The sequence below is a fragment of the Amphiura filiformis genome, chromosome 6 (genome assembly GCF_039555335.1).
Source record: "Amphiura filiformis chromosome 6, Afil_fr2py, whole genome shotgun sequence".
In the NCBI taxonomy this organism is placed as follows: Eukaryota; Metazoa; Echinodermata; class Ophiuroidea; order Amphilepidida; family Amphiuridae; genus Amphiura; species Amphiura filiformis.
In genome coordinates, this window is record NC_092633.1 from 18,769,737 (window position 1) to 18,792,215 (window position 22,479).

Sequence of the window (22,479 nt, forward strand, 5' to 3'; positions counted from 1 at the left end):
CTAAACCGAAATTGACCCAAAATATTTTGTGTGTGAATTACTATTGTCTGAGTTGAGGTTTAGTAGGGGCACACAACTTTGGAAGTGACAGAGATGTGCGGACACTAATTCAAAACTAGGGGTCTTTCGTTGAGAGATTTTACAAAAAAAGAGGGTCATTGGGTAAGAAGGTGTATCGTAGAAGCATTCTGTCTGATGTAATTAGACCTAACATGTGATAACCAAAGCCAACATGCCGTCCTTTTAAACAATGGTAGCAGTATGCGTCATAGGCCTGCATGTAGTTGCTGCTGCTTTGTTTCCTTGTATGGTTTTGTAACATGTCTGTTTTGTCATTTCTGTATTGTTAACTTATGATTACTTTAGTAGCTCAAGTTTGATATTTGGCATACATGTCAAATTTATGTATAGTGTAACGTGTGAAACATTGATGACTCTATATTCTATTTTGATGTAATGTAATATCAGTCAGTATTTAATTGTTTTGCTTCATTTGCAAATGTATGTAGGCCTACATCAATGCAGCGAAAACTACTTACAATGAACAGTAGCTGATTTTATACTGTAAAAATGACCCATATCTAAGCAAAAAACAATTGTTATTATTATAGTTATTATTATTATCATTATTTGCATGTATGCTTATAGCACCTCTTCCTTGGACCGAGGCATATACAATAAAAATGCATGTAAAATGTAATGAATACCAAAGAAATTAATATATAGACCACTTGACATGTGACATCATTGCCCACCAGTATCTTGCCAATTATGGCAATTCCCATTGTTCTTCGCCCTGCAGTGTGCGTACGCATCGTAATTTGCTCAGGGCCTTGCATTTTAAATCGCCCACCACATTTCATATAGTACAAGAAAGCCATTGAACAGTGTAGTGGTTCGTTCGTTTGAGCATATCGAAAGACGAGTCCATCGCTTTTGTTGATCAACAATGATGTCAAGTGGTCTATACACATATTAATTAAAAAGCATATAAATAGCATAAAATGCACAAGAAATTAAATAACTCCTGGGATAACTCCTCAACAAACAAACAAAAAGTCAGGTGTGAAAAACACTATTTTTTGCACTGAATTTTCATGCTAATTCAAACACACTAATTATACAGTTAGTGAAATTATGGTTTACATTTAGTTGAGGGTAACAATGTTGTTTGTCATTACAGAAATCTACAACACTAACTTAATTAATCCATATACTGAGCAGACGAATAATAAATCTTATGTGCTTTATTCTACAATTTTGTTTATATTATAATGTTACCGAGTACTGTATGCCATTTTTGTGAAGCTTTTATTTTCGTGTATAGAGGTTATATATTTTGAATTTAACAGCGGGAGAATATGAAATTTTGTCATATAATAACATTGGTAGCACATGAATTTTGCGAAAGTATCAACACGTACAAAAAGTGTAGGAAATCGCAAAGATTTCTGTACGCAAATATAACCAATTCCACAGTAGTTCTTACTAATATTTTAACATTATGTATTATATGATGGACAAGTAACAGAAACCTGCAATGTAATCAAAAACCAAAGCTTATATTTTATTTATATATTTGTTATGCAGCAGTTGATTTGCTTAAAAGCTACATATTATGTAGTTATAATATAAGTTATTTAATGTATCAGTCAGTGCCAGCATTATGTTTGTAAGCCGATGAATCTAGAATTTCAATTTGACCTAACAAATCATTACGGACCAAAATATGCATAATATGGGAGTTAAGTCCAAAATGAATCCCTTGAAACCCCTGAAAATTGTTCTTTATTAGGCCAACAAAAAAAAAGGTTTGTCTCAAAGCTTGCAGCGCATTTGTAAAATCGCGAGATTTGAAAAAAAAAAAAGAAATGCAGAATTTTTTTTTTTGTGAAAATTTGGTGAAAATCAATTTTTTTTTCGCAAAAATACCATGAAAATACCAAGTCGGGAATAAAAAAAAAAATTGCATTTTGCATTTGTTTTCAAACCACTCGTGAGCTTTGAGACATATTTACGGGATGATACGTCACATGCAAGGCCTCTATAATGTTCTTTGTTTGCCACCACCTGTACAAGCCAGTACTTAGTATTATCCTTTGTGAATGGCATCATTGTGCCCCCATTCACAAAGGATACAGACATACTTAGTGGCTTTAACAGGTGAGTGAACACCAACGCAGTAGCCAGGGCGTTTTGAGTGACTGACTCCTTGTGACTGATTTCGTAGTAGCAGGTCACATAATCAATATAATATGCATTTTCAATATTGATGGCTTTCTCCGTAGCAAATATTACAGTATGGCTTTAATGTATTTTCATTGTTGACATTTTTACCAAACTATTATGATCTATTCCAGCTCCCGTGACACCTCATTAATTTCCCTGGACCTTTGGATACATTGTATAGGTATTAGCATTTTGTTTTCAAAAATCAATATAATAGTGATGTACTTAGTGCTAGTTGTTGTACCCCTCCAGTGAACATTGGCCTAATCCTACCCAGGCCAATATGTATGAGGTGTCACTGGAATTGGAACAGATAATGGTACAGTCCAACAAGTTTCTACTTATTCACAGACGTTTAGACAACTGCCATTATTTGTCTTTTTCAAAACTATTGTTGAGGTGTTCATCTATTAGATAGCTGATCTTGACTATTGCTTTTACAGATGACCACTTCAACAGTAGTATCAAAAAATGGCAGTCAGTGCTAGTGGCAAAAGCATTAATATTGGGGGGGGGGGGGTACTGGGACATTTGCGTGCTAAAAATTGTGAATTTTAGGTTATTTTAGCCCAAAATGAAGTTGAATTTTGCTATTTGATGGGCCATTCCACGCATGGTACACTCAAGTTTACCATATTTTGGCCCAAAACACTGTGTTCTTCAGGCTAAAAGGAAGTTGTAAAAGGCAATTATTGCTTTATTTTTACCCTTTTTTTTTTTTTTTTTTAGGGGGGACTTCCCCCCTGGAAAAATTAAAGGGGGCTTCCACCACCTATAATGGCAGTTATAAAAACAATGGAAAGTAAGTGGAAACTGCTCTGACCAGTTTAATGCAAATTTCAACAAAGAATGGTGTCATTAACAGATTAATATCTTTAATAAGGTAATGTATTTTTGATATTTGCTGTTTGATACTTAATATTGCTAATGTTGTTAATTGATAATTCATGCTTCCATTTCATGTTTCATAGAACAAAGTACATCCAATTGACCATCAGTGCTCTTGTTATGAAAATCAAGTCAATTGACCTTTTCGGTAAGTCCCATAATTCCTAGACCCCAGATGTAGTCATATGGATGTCATACCGACTTTCAATGTGCAGTAGTGATGTTCGCTTAATGGTGTCTGCATCTGCATGACGTTAAATGATGACATCTCGGGTCTAACCGTAAGGAATTATGGGATTTACCGAAAAGGTCCAATTGTTTTAGTGATATACTTGTACAAATGACATAAATAATTGGTGCTAAATATTGCTGAATTATGCGTAACAAGATGTCTGATATTTTTCATGGTTAGTGCTGTTAATTGTACTGAGCATTTACTCCCATGTATAGATGTTTTTTTAATAATCACTTAAAAAATACTGACATGAGACTGCAGCTTTAAGTACACTAGGATGCCAAGTGACAAATGGCTAGAATACAACCAATTTTTATATATACATGTGATCAAAGGTACTCAATTCTACTTATGACCAATGTATAAAAGACTGAATTAAACAGACTAGTTTGCATCTGAATGTTTGTTTACACACAAGCTTAAATTCATTCTGCATTGTCCACAAGCTGTCACATTCTCTTATATTATTGACCATTGTTTTCACTAACATGTGTATTTCAAATTATGATTAATTTTGTTGTCTATTATGCAAGACGAAAAAATGGTAAACAATATTTGTATGACAAATGGCTAAGTAATAATAACTTGATGCTTATTACATCACCTAATTTATTCTCTTTTTTGAGAAAATTGAGTGGACAATGCTGAAACAAAACACATTGCTGTGTTTATGTATGCTCATTACAAAAACTTCATCCATTCAATTTCTAAATAGACACTAAAATATGGCCATACATCAAATGTGTGTAGCATGTCATTAAAGTCGACACAAGTTGGACAACAAAAATATTTTTGACCAAAAGGTAATCAGTAACAGCACTAGTTATTTGTCAACAGTATCTTAAATTATGATAAGTGCTGTATTGATAGGGTATAACATTTTAAGTTGAATTTATACTGCAAAGAGCAGTGGCGGATTTAGAGGCGACGCCTGCCGCCCCTCTATTTATGTGCAGATCGGCGCCTGACTCTGTGTATTTTTGCAGAGTGGCGCCTGACTTTGTGTGGGCGCCGAGCCGCGGCGGCGGTGGCTCGGCGCCCCCTCTATTGAAAATTCCTGGATCCGCCCCTGAAGAGTGACTGATTGTTAATCAATCAATTTGCCAAATAGCAAAAATTGCTCTACCTCATTAGTAACAAAGGGTTTTCCAGATGAAATCCACATACCCCCAATATATATATGGAAGACATGACTTTAATCTCCCAGTAGATTTTAAATGGAGTCGCCATTCCGGTAACCCCATTTGAAATTCACACTCCCTGTGTAGACAATTTAAGGTCATGTATTCCATAGAGGTATATGGATTTCAAATGAAATAGCCCAAATCAACTGAATACTAGTATGTATCAATTATAAACAAGCATCCAGTTTGTAAATCTTTTCTATACTTGAGGATAGAGCCCATATCCCTAATAACAATTAGGATTTGGGGCAGCACTGTGATGAAATTGGGTGTGGAAAATGTTGACCCATGGGTAGTCCCACCTGTTTACGGTTGGCTACACTTAATAAGTATGTGAGGCCTTGAACCAGCAACAGCGATGAAAGTACATAAGTATTGTATTGTTTCAGTATGTATTTCATACTTCCAAACAGTAATGGTAAAGTTGGGTAAAACAAATGATTCCTTCCACAAAGTCATAAAATTGATGCTCTCCACCATGTGGAAAATTGTGTGCAGCCAATTCATTGAAGTGGCAATGGCTTTTATAAGTAGACTACGCAAATGTATAAACAAAAGATGTAACACTGCCAAAGAAAGATGCTCAAATGTGAAGCCAATAATTTATATAAGTGTAACAATATCCAGTATGGTCTTTGCAATGGAGACAGTACCCTATCCTTTATTTGGGGCTAAATTAGTGTCAACTTAAAAATGTGTGTGTGCTTCGCACACAGTTGTTGCAATAACACAGGCCCAAAATTATGCCTTCTGGGAAATTTATCTTTGCCCCCTCTGACACTGATATATAAAATACTTGGACCCCCAGAAGGATTTTTGCAAAGACCACACTGGCAATATCTGAATAGCTGCTGCTGGTGGTGGTATAAATATGGCATTTCATTGTATAACTGCAATATCTGTATGAAGGTTTTGTCATACTAAATCCAAAGCTAAAATGACCAATTTATTCAAGGCTTTATTAAAACTAATATATTTGATAGCCAAATAGTAAAATAAAATAACTATTTTGTAAACGGCAAAATGTGTTTTTGATTATATTTTATATATTGAGTCGATTGTCACTAATTACTTTTGACTTCTACTCATTTAAAGTCTTGTCTATTCCATTAGTTAATCAAATGCTTTTTTCTCCCATGCTTCTTGGTTTTCTGTCTTTTCTCCCATTCTTTTTAGGGTTTCAATATTTTCTCTTATATTTTCTAAGGGTTTCCAATCTTTTCTCCCATTTTTTCTTGGTTTCCAATCTTTTTTTCTCACCTGAACTATATTAAGTGAAGACTTAGTGGTCACTATGGTGTGTGGTGGTGGGTGGGGGGGGGGCCTCGGGTGTGTGTTTCGTTCTGTATATGCACTAACAGCTTGTAAACAAGAACTGTAAAGGCTAATAATGAAACTGGGTGGGGGTAGCACTAAGTCTTGTTCAGTGCATGGGGGACTGTGACAGGCTCTCTCTGATATTACAAAATCCACCAGTTCTTGTTCAGTGCGTGAGGGACCAGTGGCATAGCATAAAGAACGCAGGGGCATGTGCCCCCCCCCAAGCGATCTGAAATTTTTGAAATCTGAAAATTGCCGAAAAACTGCTTGTGCTGCCCCAATCAAACCCGTCCCCCCCAATCAGATCCGGTGCCCCCCAATGTGATGACCCATGCTACGCCACTCTAGGGGACTGTGACAGGCCCTTTTCCCGCTCAAAGGCTGCTTAGCTGATGATGTATATCATAAATTCCCCCTGGGTGCTCGGTAATGTTACACTGGTCCCAGGGGTGTGCCAGGGTCACGGAGCCAGGGGGCTTCAATTTCGAAGGTTTTCTACCCCACCCTGCGTCCATGGATTGATGATGACTGGAGGAAAAACCCTTCACCCAATAATAGCCATAGAGGCTCACGTGTGAATTATAATGTTCATCCTTAACATACTACAATTTGAAGTAAAAGATGTCACGGAAAGCTGTTGTCGAGCTGTTTTTCGAAGAGAGTCTTCCAAAATTTCATAACAGTCGGACAAATTGTGCTCAACAGCTGACTCGAGATAGCTCCAACTTCGAGCGAGCACCATCGTGTGATCGGTTTGATCAATTTTCGCCATAGAAGCTGTAAAAGAACTTCAATTCTTTCCCTATATGGTCATCTAAAAATGATTAAAATGCAATTTTGGGAAGATTGTTGTCGAGCCCTCCCAAATATGGAGTTCTGACTGCCCGATAGGGAGCTAAAAAATGGAAAAACTTTTTCCAAACCGTGTTAAGTCTAAAGCGACATGTTTCTCATTTACTTGTGTGATACGATCACAATACATGGGACAAGTTTGACATGAGTTGTACCATCAACATGGCTGGATAACAATATGCAGACTTTTGTTCTCATTTCGGAAACAAAGGCCACGCTCAGTATTGTAAATGTGCGTTTGCTTTGTAATGGTGCATCCAACTGAAATTATAATACCTATTTCATCACAGCACATTGCGATATCGCACAGGAAATCAGAAACATATGTTTATGGATTTAACCAGGGATATGAGACACATCCCTGATTTAACATAGTTGAGCTGTTTTGAATGAGGTTTGTCTTGGTGTAATGGGGTTTAAGTCCTGCAAAGGTCGTGGTGAATTCTGCTGTAGACATGACTGCATAATGAATGTAATGGGCCCAGCATCAAGTCTGTCTTTTCCCCCCCCCCCCTTTTGACGTGCCAAAAAGAACCAGAATTGAAAACCATAAATTGTCTTATCATATAATGCGAGCGCAGAGAGCAGGAAATTTTGCATATTTGAACGTGTTCTTAACGTTTTCCTACACCTTTTAAGGGCGTAATATAGAAGCGGTGCCCAAAATATCTGTGCCAAAAATCGCTTGCCCCCCCCTTTCGACCTGCCAAAATCACTTGACCCCCCTTTCAACCTGCCAAAAATGCTTGCCCCCTTTTTGGCCTGCCAAAAAATCTTTGCCCCCCTATAATTCACCACCCCGGGGGTACACATAATTATTGCACCACCCCTAACATAGGCCCTAATTATTACCGTAAAATGGGGTAACTTTGGGCACTTTTGAGAGTTTTTAAACCACTGCTTCCAAACAAAACCAATTATGTTTCCAATTATCTCTTTTTTATGACATTAGGGTTCCCTTCTACACCTTGAAGTTGAAAAAAAAAATTTTAATAATTTGTAAGGGTGCCCTAGGGGTTAAAAATAACCCGACCAAAGTTACCTCGCGTTTGGGGTAACTTTGGTCAGAGTATTACATTCCATGAAGAAAAAAAAATCAAAAAAATTGATCTTCGCTGTATATGGGCAAGTTGTTGTTTTTTGTGACATTTGACCCCTTGCAAAATTAATCAAGCACACATCCTTGTTTACAAATATCGATTTTTAATTCTGCTGAAAAAAATGTAAAAAAATGCTCATTTTTGGTCAAAAATCCTGACTATTATTTCTTCCAAATATATTTCTTAACAAATTGACACCAAGTATGACTAAAAACAATATTGCTGTACGAAAATATGACAATTTGAAAAAATATATTTGACCGACCAAAGTTACCCTGCTGACCGAAGTTACCCCATTTTACGGTAGTTATTATTGGCAGGCCCGAAGTGATTTTCGCAGGCTATTGGGCCTGCCAAAAGGCACGCCTCAGCATTTCAAATCAGTTGGTGTAACCAAGAAGGGGAGCACCCCCCCCGGTGGGAAGTCTTACCCCGGATGCTAGCCGCCCTGATATTTAAGATTTTAGGCCCTTTTTTCCCCCTTGAAAATTGCCTTGCCCCCCTTCTGAAAAAGTGCTGGCTATTTGCGGCCCCATCCTCGACCTCCCCCCCCCCCCTTTTTTTTTCTTCATCAAAAGGGGGGTTGTGTTGGGATAAATGTTTTTCACTTATCACATTGTCCCTTTTTAATTTCGAGCCAAACAATTGAGGCAAAATGAAGACAATTGCTTCGGTTGCGTAGCTTCATACGGGCACTGACGGGGGAGGCGCCAGACCAGGCGTATTTTGAAGGTATCCGCCATCCATAGACCAGTGAGAGGCTAGTGAGGCTTACAGGACTTTCCTTTTTTAAGGGAATTTTATTATAACTTCTGGATCGCCCAGGATTTTACCGGAAGTATTTCAACAGAAAAACAACTGATGAGTGATTGACCCGTTCCCTACGCAGTGCCGAATTGAGTTGTGTTTGCCAGCGGTGTGGAGGAGCATAGCGATAAACCGCAGCAAAAATGGATTTTATTCAAGAAATATATAAATTAGATGGAAGTTATGATGATCTTGACAATATGGAGGTATGTATTGGACAATTTTCTGTTCATTTTGACTGTGAGATTGACGTAATTTCTGATCACAACTTGTTTAAGCTTTCATTTCATGCATCATTGGCACTGCTGTATTTCGCACAATTTTGCAAAAAATGGCGCGAGAATTGCGCAATGGATGAATAATAATAAACAAAGACATGAAAGATGCATCATGATTGCAAGATTGGTCACTTGAAATCTTGATCCACCAAGTATATAGTCATTTTGTTTGATGTAAATTGCAAAACAGTCAGTGCCAAATAATCAGTAGACTGCTGGACCAAATCGGTAGACAGCGCTGGGGCTACCAGTACCGGGGCCGGGACCAGTGCATCAGTGTATTCTGTATACCAAGTCCAAGTAAAACAAATAATATGTATATCGTCCCGCCCTCATCGATTTTTGGAGATTTACAAATATTTTTGTTATTTTTCCTATTTGCTCCCTTACTTTATTTCAAAATTGTTGTGATGAAAAGACATGCTAGTACATTTATGTTTATAAAGTATTGCAAACACTTTCTTCAAGCTAGGCCTAGGTAGGGCTTTGGTAGTCGGTGTTATGCACTTTCAGTTTCCCATGCGTTTGAATGGGAATTATTTTGTCTACTCGCCACAAGTTTAGGTACACCCATCGAATGTGTGTCATCAGCCCTCAGATCGGCCCTCAGGAACCCATGGATTCGATCCGTGTAAAGTTTAGGGAGCACATTTCTTCAATATTTTGACAAGTTGACATCAAATGTTCTATTCTAATTTCTATATTGTTTGGCAATAAGGCCAATGGAACTTGATTATTATAGTTTCCGATTGGATGTTTGAAAGAAAGGACGAGGTCGCTATTTCATTATTCATTATTCGGTCTCTTTTCATTATCCATTATGTCAACAAAATCCATGATTTTATGAACAGCTTTCTCCAAATTTAGATACCCCACCAGTACCAGTACCAAAGACCATCTCAAAACAGGTATTAAATCATCTTTACAGACATTTTGCAACAGATTGAGAAAAGATTTTAATTTGTTTTTATTAAAATGAAAAGAAATTGGCAATTTTTGTAATCACTAGAAACATGATGAGGTATTATCCTTAAATTTCCATTATTTACATACTACATCCTCTACCCTACAACTAAGAAAAACTGCTCATTATGATCAGCAGGGGATGTCAGCCATTTTGAAAGTATCAATTTTGATTATTTCCATCTCAATTTTCAGATAATTGACTTTTTAATGAAAATAATGAAAGTTTTGGTCAAATTGAAAAGGTGATGCGGGCGGTCAATAGGAAACTAACAACCGAGTTCCATTAGCCTAATGTCTTTTGCCAATAGTACGTCCAAAGTTGTAATTTTGTGTTTTTGATCGCAAAGATCGGATATTTTTATTCCCGATTCCAATTCTGCACTCTTTGCAAGGGTGGAGAATTCGGCAGAACTCTGACGATAATTTTGCCTTTTTGGACACTAAAATGCATTCAATCCTTAATTTTGTTTCAACCGAGTCTTAATTTAGCAAGCACAATAAGGTGGGTACCAATTTTATATATACCTTTGATGAAATTTTGAAGAAATTTTTCGAATATCTGACCTGCGCAAACCGTTTAGTCACTTTAGTGTGTATTTTCCATAGACAGACAAAATGGCATGAGCCAGTCCTTACCTGTACGGTATGTATTGTAGGACTGGCGAGCGAGTCTAGGCTTTGGGGAAATAACAAAAATATCAGTGGGCCTCCCTGATTTGATGATGTGTTGACAAACACTTACCGGTAATTTGCAATCGCAATTTTACACAGAAATGAATGGTAAAAAAATAACACAAAAATTAACAAATATAATAAGGAACTCCCTCACCGATATTTTTGAAAAAGTCCGGACGATATGTTATTTTTGTTACTTGGCCTAATTGAACTAGTCAAAATGGAGCAATACTTGGTCATTATACCAGGCGCAAAATACAGATTTTTTTCTGGCGCCTGGGCTTGCAATTCTGGTTTGATCCAGGCGTTAAAACTCGGTAACCATAGGGTTAAAATCATTTGGCGCCTGCTTGTTTCCAGGCTTGCTTTGACCAATCTAAAGGGGGGGGGGGTCAAGTTATGACTGAAATAATATAGTATTGCTTTTAATTAGTTAAATTTTCAAATCACATAAAATTTATTTATTGATTTTTATTGAATATTGAGTGGCCAATATATTGATTTTTTTTAAATCCTGACATCGACGGTCTTAAATACATGTATACTGTTGATGTAAACCACCTATTGTATCCTCTCCCAAGATCATACCTGCTAACTTTGAAATTATTTTTGCTGTAGTGTTCCCCAGTACATAAAGATCTGACGTACCGTATGAAGAAAACTTTATATGCTGGAGACAAAACCGAAACAGATGATGCTGATGGCATACCTATTCCATTAAATGGTAAGTTCTTTATGAGTCACACTGTAGATCATTTCTGGTTCACTTGTTTTGGTTTGCTTGCATGTTTTGGTTTGTCTAGGTACACATACAAAACATGGGGATTTTGGCTGTTGGAGAATAGTCTGTATTAGTCTATGGATTTTTAAAAACATTTATTGGGAGGTGTGCTTAAACTGGTATTTTATAAGATTCCACCTGTATGGTTGCTAGCTAAGGCCACTAACAGTCAATTTTGAGTTTCCCGTCACATAATTTCTGAAAACAAGTGAGGTAACTTTTTCATTATGCATTATTCATTATTTTTCTGCCTTTCATTATATGATCAACATGAACACGCATGTAAAATGTGTTGTTATTTACCGCTCACTCACTTGAAGATGGATGTTTAGCCCAAATGAAATTCAAAAGTATATTAAAAAGAGTCTGCAAGGTTGACAGCAAAATGTATGTTTTGATTTTGATTTTTCCACAAAAAATAAATGGGTTTCATCATTTTTTTTGCAAACATAACCAGTTTTTATCGGTATTTTTTGGAAAATCACAATAATGAATTCAAGTGAGGGTCAGAAAATGAAGTGAGGGCGGGTGACGGGAAACTCAAAATCGACTTTGATTGGCCTAATATTAGGGAAATATATTATGTACCGGTACTTGTTACTACTCTATTTGTACTTGTTTTCATCAAGAAACAGCCAGAATGGAGATCCCATTATCCTTTACCACCTATTATCTTTCACTATTGTTTCCTAGACATTGTAGTTGAACTTTTCCAATCATCTGATACACCAAGGATAAACCTGGCCCAGAGACATGTCGGAAATATCACTAAGTAAGTAGCATTATAAAATATGTCTGTAGTTACGGGAAGCCTTTTGCTTTTCCTCATCTTGAGGTGTCTTCATGAACTTATTTTGCATAATTAGCTCAGATTAGATTGTGTCCAAATGTTGTGACAATTATGCAGATGCTTTTGATTGAAATTGCCAGCCCATGAAATATACATCTAGAAGAATATATTCCAAATGTTTTTTGTGAGCACATGGTCAAATTAATTGAAACAATGTACATGTACATGGTTACAAATGTTTTACCTATAATTTGGTTCACCTCAAGTTCGGTAGTGACGTCAATGCCTAATTTTCACGGTTGCGCCGCAAGCGTACCGACAAACAGCCCGTGTACACTCAGGGCGTTTAATTCTACACGTGTGAGTCCCCCGTGTCCCTATGAAGCTATGCAACCGAAGCAATTGTCTTCATTTTGCCTCGTTCGAAATTATTTTCCAGTGTTTTACCACACCACACAAAAAACAGCACCTTGTTGAAATATGGGGCTTCTTTTGATGTACAGTATTGATGTTTTAACTTTGTCTAACTTTTGCAGGCGTGCACGTGTTACTCAGTGTTCAACTTTCCTTGGGATGTTATATGCCAGACGACTGAAACGCCAAAATCCAGAGTTCATGACACAAGTTACTTCAGCTGAACTTTTTCTTGTATCTATGGTAAGTGTACAAATGTAGGTGTGGATATCAGCTTGCAAGCTCTTGTTTATGAAATTAATTTGTAAAAGAAAAAAAAAAAGAATGTTGACTATGAAGTAGCCAAAAACATGCATAAATGTCACATCTGATCTAGAGGGAATTAAGAATGTGCTCAGCTATGTGTAGCAAGAGAGAGAAGACGACAATGACATAAAGAACACAGAGAGTGTTTTTACAGCATCACAGATTCTGGATAGTTGTTCAACAAAATTAAAGCTGTACATGTAAACTTGATATGCAATCGGTCTGAATGGAATCTATTTAGACTTGTAGACGTTGTCAATTCATGAATGCATTGGTTGAGCTAAAATAGTTCTCTTTATTCCATTCTAATAAACCTGAGCAATACAGGTTATTATGAAGAAAAATGTGATGTGATAGCGGTTATATTTATGCCCTGGGTTTGGGGATGCTACATGTACAATACAGTACATGTGTATGTAACAGCTAACAGTGATGAAAATTGTGGGTAGAGAAATCCTTATTAGAGGGGTTTAAAATAGGATCCATACTACTTTGGTAAATAAATTGTTACCTTATTGCTGGTGGGTTTTACCACAGCAAACAAATTCAACCAACATCTGTTTACAAGAGGTAATAGATATTAAGTCTTGTGCAATTTACATTCTAGAAAAACCTGCAACTTCTTCCTTTGGGTATGACAAAGCATTGCAAATGCTTAAGAGTATTCAAGGAATTGAAATGTGTTGGTAATTTTCATAATTTCGTGACATCAAAATCTTGATATGTTGTTGTTTACAGATGCTGGCTACCAAATTCTTGTATGACGAAGGTGAAGATGAGGAATTCTTCAATGATGAGTGGGCACATGTTGGTAAGTTTTTGTGATCAAATAACACTTGGGCCTCATCAGTAGAACATATCAAATGTTTAACAACAGGGAAGTGCATATTTAACTGTAAAAGAAATTGTACCATACAAGCACCATATTCCTCACATATAAATTAGTGGCCTTGATAATTTAGGGAGTCATAACATGGACAAGCTCATTGTTTAAGATATTGCACAAAACATGGTGATATTTTGTATAATTTCTATTCTTGATCAGGATATGACAATATATGTCCGGATCACATGGTTAAATCAATGCAGTGCATACAAACAAAACACTTTCCATTGAAAACAGTGCTGCAATTTAGTATTACATAATGTATTAGAATTAGGAATTGAAGCATGAAAGGCACAGCTGTTATAATATTACTCATCAAGGGATTGAATTGAGATTTTTAACCTAATTACCAACTAAAAGTGCATTGAAATGGGAAACTCTAACAGTGGCATAGCCAGGTTTTGTTAATGTACCAACGGAAATATATTTTGCAGACATAAGTTGTGAATTGTTGACCCCACTTTTTTTGCTCGGTGCGCTCAAGAATTAAAAAAGTGGGGTGCACCCCACTGGCTACGCCACTGCACTCTAACACAGATTTCAAATTCCAGAAGGCCCTAATTATAGAAGGGATTTTAATGAGGACCACTACGGTACCAACAAAACAATAGTGAATACACAGGTGAAATGGGAAATGTTTCTCAAGAAGGAGGAAAACCCTAAGAAATCAAAAACAAAACAATCTGATTGATATTACTTGGGTATATTGAAGATAAAAGGTGGAGACTTAATTATAGTGTGGTGTGTTTTTTTGTAATGTCACAGGTAAATTGGATGTGAAAAGAGTACATGAATTGGAACGGAACTTTCTACAGGCCTTGGTAAGTCAACTTCCTATAACAAACAGAAAACACCAGCATGTCATGTATGTAAGAATAACAGTTAGGATGGAGGGAAATTGATTGTAAGATTCAACCAAAGGCAACACATTAAACATTCATATCCGGAAAACAAGTTTCAGCAAAATGAGCCTTTTGTTAGTTCACAATTTTGTCAAAATAATTCCTACAAAGTTGTTATCTTATTCATTGAATTCATTTGAATACATGAACAATTTGTTTGTTTCATTCTATTTTTAGGACTGGAATTTGTTTGTTGACCCTCTGGAATTCTTTGAGTTTTTACAGTCTGTAGAGACCAGGTAAGGAATGATCCGATCCACACATGTTTAAGTAATCCATTTACATACAGGAATGCGAATTCAAACTGTTAAGGTGGCATCACTGATGTACCACTTTTTGGCTTCTACCTTTAAAAGCATGTAAGCTACATTGATACCGATGCCACCAATATAACGAGAAGATTTGCCCCTTCATTTTGCATACCACTTTGTCCAATTTTTTTCTCTTTTGTTCACAAAATGAAAAAAAAAAAATGCAGTGGGTGTAGTACCCCCTTAACATTAAAAAACAGTCACCAGGATGAATTAATGATTACGAGGAACATGCATTTTGTGCAAAATTGAATAGCTCTATGTTGTTTTGTTTATTGTCATTTCAATTATGTGCGTTTCTTTTCTCATTATCTAGGATTGCACTTAATCAAGGAAGTAAGCGAGGCTGGTACTCCTATACAGATATGTTTGTGTTGATGAATACACCAGAATGGTACCAGGCATGCTTAAATGTCATTGAACAGTCAGTTAAGGTAAATTTACACACTGATTGATTTATTGATTAATTAAGGAATTTATTAATCGATTGATTGGTTGGTGGTTTGATTGATTGACCACCCCAGGGCCGTAACAAGGTCGAAAAATGTGGGCGGACCATCACAAATATGGGTGACCATATTACAAATCTATGCATATTGAAATAAACATACAAAGAAAAACAAAACAAATTTCTCAAAAAGTGGGGCGGCCATGGCATCCCTGGCCGCCTTGCTACGCTTGCTACGGCCCTGGACCACCCAATATTTGTCAAACAAATAAGCTTCAATATCAATCCAGTCCATCCAATTTTATATCAAGGATTGGATTTATATACTACAGGGTGTATCAAAATGATTGGTACCGGGCTATGTGACACTTTCAAAAATATATCAAAAATATAAAATTGATAATTAATGTAATTTTTGTACTATAAATAGAAAGGGGCATATGTTAACTTATTGATCTAATAATCTGAAGATGATAGGTCGATGCATCTGGGAGCTATTGTCATTTAAACGAGGATCGACGTAATCATGGTTTGACTTAAATGAATGGGTTGCTTAAACTATTTATTGCATACATGCAGCTCTTCAATATCTCACCTCAGTCTACATAACATTGCGTTACACATGATTTTAGAAAGATAGTTCCTGAGGTCCCTGCCTTACACGACTCTGGCAATGTGAGGTGAAGCCCTATCTTGAATGAACTTAACACCTGGGATGGAACCATGCTGTAACTGCCCATATCAAATTTGAAACATTGCAACTTATAGCATGTTTGCATAGGATCTTCTCTGCACTTCTCTATAGCTTCGTGTCAACCAGTAATTGTTTGCTATGAAAGTACCCTGAAGTGTGGAATACTGTGGAGCCATTCCAATAACTCTTATCAGGTCTAACCTAACATATAGCCATTCTGCCACACCATCTACTTAGTAATCTCAATGCATCTTATACTACAATTTAAATTACCGCCCTGGAAGGTGTTGATACACAAACTTCTTTCACCCCACCTAAATTATTCAAGTCAATAATATTACTCTCAACCAATAAATATTGATTAGAACATTTAAATATATTATGAATGAAGAAATATGCAAGGAAAAATTAAACATTTCCATGATTTTCAACATATCATTCTCACAAGATATTTGTTGTAAAATATAGCTTTGAAAATGGTGCGCTACTGATCCAGCGTTACAATGAAAAGTGTAAAAACACCTACTTTCCTTTAGAATCATGTAACTTCTGAACATAATGCGCTATCTTTATGATCTAAAATTCTTAGAGAAGATAAAAGTACTATAATTACAAATATGTAAACAATTAACCCCAAACTGGCACAAAAAATAGTGAAAAAAAATCGGCAAAAATAGGAAGTCGTCGGTACCAATCATTTTGATACACCCTGTATGTATACATGTGTCAATGGGTTATGTGTTATTGTTGTCAAATAATATTTTTTCAGGAAATCAACACCCAATCCCAATTCTTGGTGTTTTGGGTTGTTTTTTTAAAGATAAGCTGCAAAACTTTTATTTGTGATTAATTTTATCTTTTCTGTGCAAAATGTGGAATTTCATTGTACATGTAGATAACTGCACAACAATATTGGGAGAAATAGCCACACCTGAGAACCATGATTCTGCATTTAATCCTTCCAGATTTTTCATCTACATGTACACAAACTTGAGTACATGTCAATTCAAACAAATTTCATTGAATTGTTCTCTTGATGATGGGAACGCTATAATATTATGTAAACCCAGCTTAATCCCCATAAATACTTCAAGCTTTGTAAGATTTTGTCTACATTAGTTCCCTGTACTCTTCTTTTTCAGATTGTGTGTGTATGTGCTATGGTGTACAGCCTTTGTGCAGCTACGATGCTATGGTCTGGAGTGATGTTACATCATGCGCAAGTGCCTCATAGACCTTGTCATGGACGTCTTCCACTCCCGTTTGCTCTTCAACACACCAAGACAACCCGACCATGGCAACCCAACCCAGTACTGGACCATCTTCTCTTCACCTTCCTCCTCCACTTACCTGTGAACTCTGACCCCTTGGGACTGACCTACGACCATTCCCTAACTTGGTGCTCTTCCTTACCGACAATGGCTGACAAATACAACGATGAAATTGGACATGCTAAAACTACCTCGCAAGATGCAAGTATTAAAACCATGGAAACAGGGTGTTATTATGACCACAATTCTTCTCAAGTGGATCCACAGGGTACCGGTGAAAATATCCAAAACAAATTTGAAAGGGCAGAGGTCATTGAATCATCTGATGAATCTAAAAATATGGCCAATGAAAATATCCAAAACAAAGTTGAACGATCAGAGGGCGTTGAATCATCTGATGAATCTAAAAGAATGGCATCCAAGGCAAACCACATCCAAGAAGCTTTGCTTATTTTCTACCATGCTTTAGTATCAGCTTTGTGGGAAGTTGGTGAAGTAGTAAAAGAAGTGAATTCTGATGGTTTTATGGACATGGACACGGACAACACTGTTGTTACAAATGTTATGCTGCCAAGAAAACCAAAGAAGTCTTGTGCGTACCACAGGAACCTGAAAATGAAGTCTTCCCAATCTAAGATGAACTGTACATCAAACACCTTGGCTTATCAAGCGGATATTAAAAGTCTTCCACAAGAAATGCCTGATGCTGTTGAAAGTAAAGATGGTAATGATGCGACTGACACTAGATATTGGGACATTTATGGTATTTACCTGTCAGAAGATCCAGACTTTAAATAGACAGGACAAGAACATTATGATGTGTTTTCAAATTCAACCATGATGTAGGCCTATATCATTGGTATTTATGTTGGACATATAATTGTCCAGTGAGGTTCAACATAAATTATAGAGGAGTTAACAAACTCCTTGGTGGAATCAAGACTAGGTCTTACTGATATATTTGTGAAAAAAAGCACAGCAATGCATTAATCTCAAAGTGACTCATTTGTAAAAAGCATAAAAATAATCGCGGCGGCAAATTGCCAGCATTACTGATTCATGCTTACTTATTTACTTAAAATCATATATTTCATTATCCTTTCATTTTATTTTATATTGAAACTAAATATTTCTATAGCTTATAATTATTATGTAGTAAAATAGTTATGTTCAATTCAGATTCCTCGACCCATCTTATGGCAAACCTGGATGAGAAAATTCATGCATTTTGTAGAACTTTATTCTACATTGACAAGACTGACTGAAGTGATTACCGGTATATGCCATATTTCATGCCATCCAAATTATCCGTTAAGTCAATGCAAGTACATGTAGATGAGGCTGATGACTTGTTGGAAATTAGGAAATGCAAGAAATTAAATTTATTGTCAGTTTCGTCAAGAAAAAAAATAGGACATCTTAAAGGATATAGCAAATTAAAGTATGCTTCAAGACAGGGCCGTAGCTACATGTAGGTTGAAAAATGTGGGGTGGCCATCTAAATGTAGGGGCGGCCAAAATACAATGCGCCAAACTTGGAATAAAGCTATAAAGAGAAACAAAAAAATTCTCGAAAGGGGGGGGGGCAGCCATCTCCACCCTGCTTGCTACGGCCCTTCTTGTGTAAAAAAGTTCAACATCCGCCTCATCTGCTCATATTAACTGACATTTTATCAATAATTCGGATTATTGTAAAATTTGTATTTTGTTTATAGTTTCATTTTGTACAATGAATCTTTGTTTTGTATAATATATCTTGTTTTATCTTATTTATTGTAGTGTTTGAGTTACAAAGCGGACTGATAAGGCCAAACAATAGAATACTTATGTCTCAAAACCCATGGCAGTTTCACAAACGAATGCATTTTTTGTGGGTTTTTTTTTAGTTTTCAAAACTTAAGTTCGAATTAAGATGTCATGTTCGAGTGTTCAGAAGTACACAGTATAAAATTGTGGTTAATTTACACAATTGAAGTACAAATATCAATTGTTTTATACCTAAACAATGCGAGTATCGAATCAAGTAACTTTTCTTCCAAATTTGTTTCAGAATTTCAATTTCAAAAAAATGTTTAAAAAAAGGAAATAAAACATTTGCCGTTTCAGCTGACATGGACGTTCTGAGAAAAACTAACGCATAAGTACATAAGTATTTTTTGGTTTGGCCTAAATATGTACATTGTATTGATCCTTTTAAAAGTTGCACTAAGGAGTTCTAATTTGCTTACATGATGAGCAGCTACAGAAAGAATTGCAAGTCGGAAAGCTACAGCCAGGTATGTCTCTGTTAGAGCTCTTATATATCGAGGGTTGAGAGCCAAAAAGCCTTAACTCACAGTCACCTGCTCCAACTAAATGAGCATAAAGTCTCCAGGCCACTCCAGAAGATACAGTCCATTAATCATGACAAAATTCAATAGAAAACAAGACATTGTGGAGGAAAATATTGATTTTTGAAGACCAAAACAAGGAGCCAACTTTATGATCTTTTTGTGAGAGCTGGTCATAGTGAGTTGGGGCTTTTTGGTCTTGAACCCACGATATGATGGAACAGCTTCAGATAGGCTGGCTGGATTTGCAATAAATCGTGTCCAAACTGGTTGTAAGTCTCCTTACAAAACAAGGGGTTAAAGAACTTTGACAGTTACTATAGTACATTGCTGTAAACCTTTAACTAGAGCGTATGTTACTATTTATATTACATCGCATATCCACTGTGTTAAACTCACTTGATTGGCTGCTGATGTGATCTGCATTGTTATAGCGCATAGTAACACTGGCATGCATCAAGAGTATTGGGAGTATGCTTAGTTTGTGAAAGAAATTTGGCAAAATATTTTACATAGATTTGGGGGATTCAAATGCATAGCAGTTTTGTGAAAAAGTCAGGTCTGTTTTAATTTGTCAATGGACAAAGGTTTCAAGTTACGAGAGAATTAAACCAGATTCTTGCAAGCAAATTAAACATGGCGCTTATTAGAAACATACATTTCAGAGAATCAAATTGATTCTTTCATATCCATTTTACATGAATCATTAAGAGAATTGATTACCTGAATTTACCAAATTTGAGCCCATGAAACTGATGGTCATTAAAACAGCTGGATAGATGTGATACAGACAATCAACATCCATTCAAGTTGTGTACATGTAGTTGGTGGTATGGACAAGATTCTAGATGTATGATGATTTATCATCATGAAATTGATGTGAAACCCAAGTTCTTCTATATACACTAAGCCAAAAAAGAAATTTATAATCTTTCACAAGGTCTTATCTTAAAACCTTGTTCATCAAAATGAACCAAAATTACACACATGATTACTTCAATACTCTAAACACATGTCAGCAACCAAGCAGTTGTCCAACTGACACAACAGCAAAATGCACTGACATGGATTAGCTTCCTATACCAGATTCACAGTCCAATATTTGACACTCAGCACAAGAAATCTGTGAGAATGTGAACAAGGTCCTTGCACAGATGATAATTCCCAAAGAGTAAGTGGAATAGTGTGGAACAAGATCTGTTTCTTAAAGAAAGAGCGTCAAAGCAGAAAACAGCACTGTTTTGTGAATTATCATCTGTTCAACGATTCTCACAGATTTCTTGTGCGGGGTGCCAATTACTGGGCTGTGAATGTGGTCCAGGAAGCTGTTTGTTCCATATCAGTGCATTTTGCTGTTGTGTCAGTTGGACAACTGCTTGGTTACTGACATGTGTTTAGAGTAGAGTATTGATGCAATCCTGTGTGTAATTTTGATGGACAGAAATTTAAGATATGACCTTGTGAAAAGTTTCTTTTTTGGCTTAGTGTACTTTGTTCCGCTTATAAATGGAAAGACTTGTAATAGTGGATTGATAATAGAATGTTGCATGGTGTGCAGGCAGGTTGGGTGTAGCACCTGCTCTATAATCAGCTTGTATTTTAAGCATACATCATGTATTTACTGCGTTGGACGCACTTGTCTCTGATTGCCTGCTGAGGCGATCTGCTGTTGCCGAATGGAAATTGATGAATGAACTGTGCGCCGTACACGTTGTTATTAGCAACATCACGGTAGTCGCACTCGTCAAAGGTTTACTGGAAAATAGTATAGTTGCACTCTGCGGAAAGTTGCAAACAAAGTATAGTCAGTGGGTAGGATATATATGGTAATAATAAAGTGGATTAATATAGAATGGTGTAAACACAGGTGGGGGTAGCAATTGCACTACTTATGCTTTTGGTATTGCATGAGACTGGTGCGCATAGGTGAGTTTAATCATTTATGTGAGATAAGTTGGGACCTTATTGACACGCTCAGTAACAAAAACCAAATAATTTTTGCCATTTTATAAGTTGAAAAGTATAGTCAGTGGTGGGTAGGATATCTGTTAAAATACAGTAGTGGAAAGAATATTTGATGAGTTATTTTTTTAATTTGTTACTTGATTATAGTAATATTTATATTTATTTATGACTAATTTTGTATTTCCCTTCTAACTTTACATTATTTTGGAAACATTTGCATACCATTTTGCAAGGAGGAAACTATTGTAATTATGTACAATGTCAATGCACTTTAGAAGTTCTACAAGAAAACTTTGTATCTTTTAGCAATAACATTCATTTGCATGACTATACCATTTGTCACCCTGATGTGGCAATGATGTCAGTGTGTATATCTTTGGGTGTAACTTCAAATTGATAGTGTTCTCTCTAAAAATGCTAGCATACACATGCATACGCTTAAAGACGTTGCATAGATTTGCACACAAAACAACTGACTCAATGTTGACATCACTGCCACATCATGGTTAAAAATGGTATGCCTTAATTTTATGAGCATTTACAAGCATAATTTGTAATTTCCAAGAACTGTGGTTCTGATAATTGACAAATAAATTAGTTCAATAATAATCTCATTTGTCTTATTTTGTTTAATACTATCAGTGTGTCATATTGTTGAGAGCCAGAAATCCGTAACTCAGTTAAGGCTTTCTGCTGGTTCTCAACCCTCGATATGTACAATGCCTCTCATGTAGGTTAATGAACGTTGATGTTAAGTTTCCTGTCACATCTTTTATAGCAAGTTATGAGGTGACTCTTTTATTATTCATTACTTGACTTCATTATTGATGCAAGACCATGTCAAAAA

The 22,479-nt window shown here is 36.2% G+C and overlaps 1 protein-coding gene across 1 annotated transcript; it reads left to right on the forward strand.

Moving 5' to 3' along the window:
• Positions 1 to 8,666: 8,666 nt before the first annotated feature.
• On the forward strand, positions 8,667 to 21,681 carry LOC140155097 (uncharacterized). The gene is made up of 9 exons (XM_072177797.1): positions 8,667 to 8,821; positions 11,153 to 11,258; positions 12,009 to 12,087; positions 12,642 to 12,762; positions 13,564 to 13,636; positions 14,477 to 14,532; positions 14,791 to 14,852; positions 15,241 to 15,358; positions 17,209 to 21,681. Exons 1-9 carry the CDS (start codon positions 8,759 to 8,761, stop codon positions 18,133 to 18,135), a joined length of 1,605 nt encoding a protein of 534 aa, XP_072033898.1. The 5' UTR covers positions 8,667 to 8,758; the 3' UTR covers positions 18,136 to 21,681.
• Positions 21,682 to 22,479: the final 798 nt, after the last annotated feature.

Bases quoted from the DNA above. Each gene is read 5' to 3' on its own strand.
- LOC140155097 (XM_072177797.1), top strand. From the start codon at position 8,759: ATGGATTTTATTCAAGAAATATATAAATTAGATGGAAGTTATGATGAT. The intron at 12,088-12,641 runs GTAAGTAGCATT...TAACTTTTGCAG, and splicing joins CATGTCGGAAATATCACTAA to GCGTGCACGTGTTACTCAGT. The intron at 15,359-17,208 runs GTAAATTTACAC...CTTCTTTTTCAG, and splicing joins TCATTGAACAGTCAGTTAAG to ATTGTGTGTGTATGTGCTAT.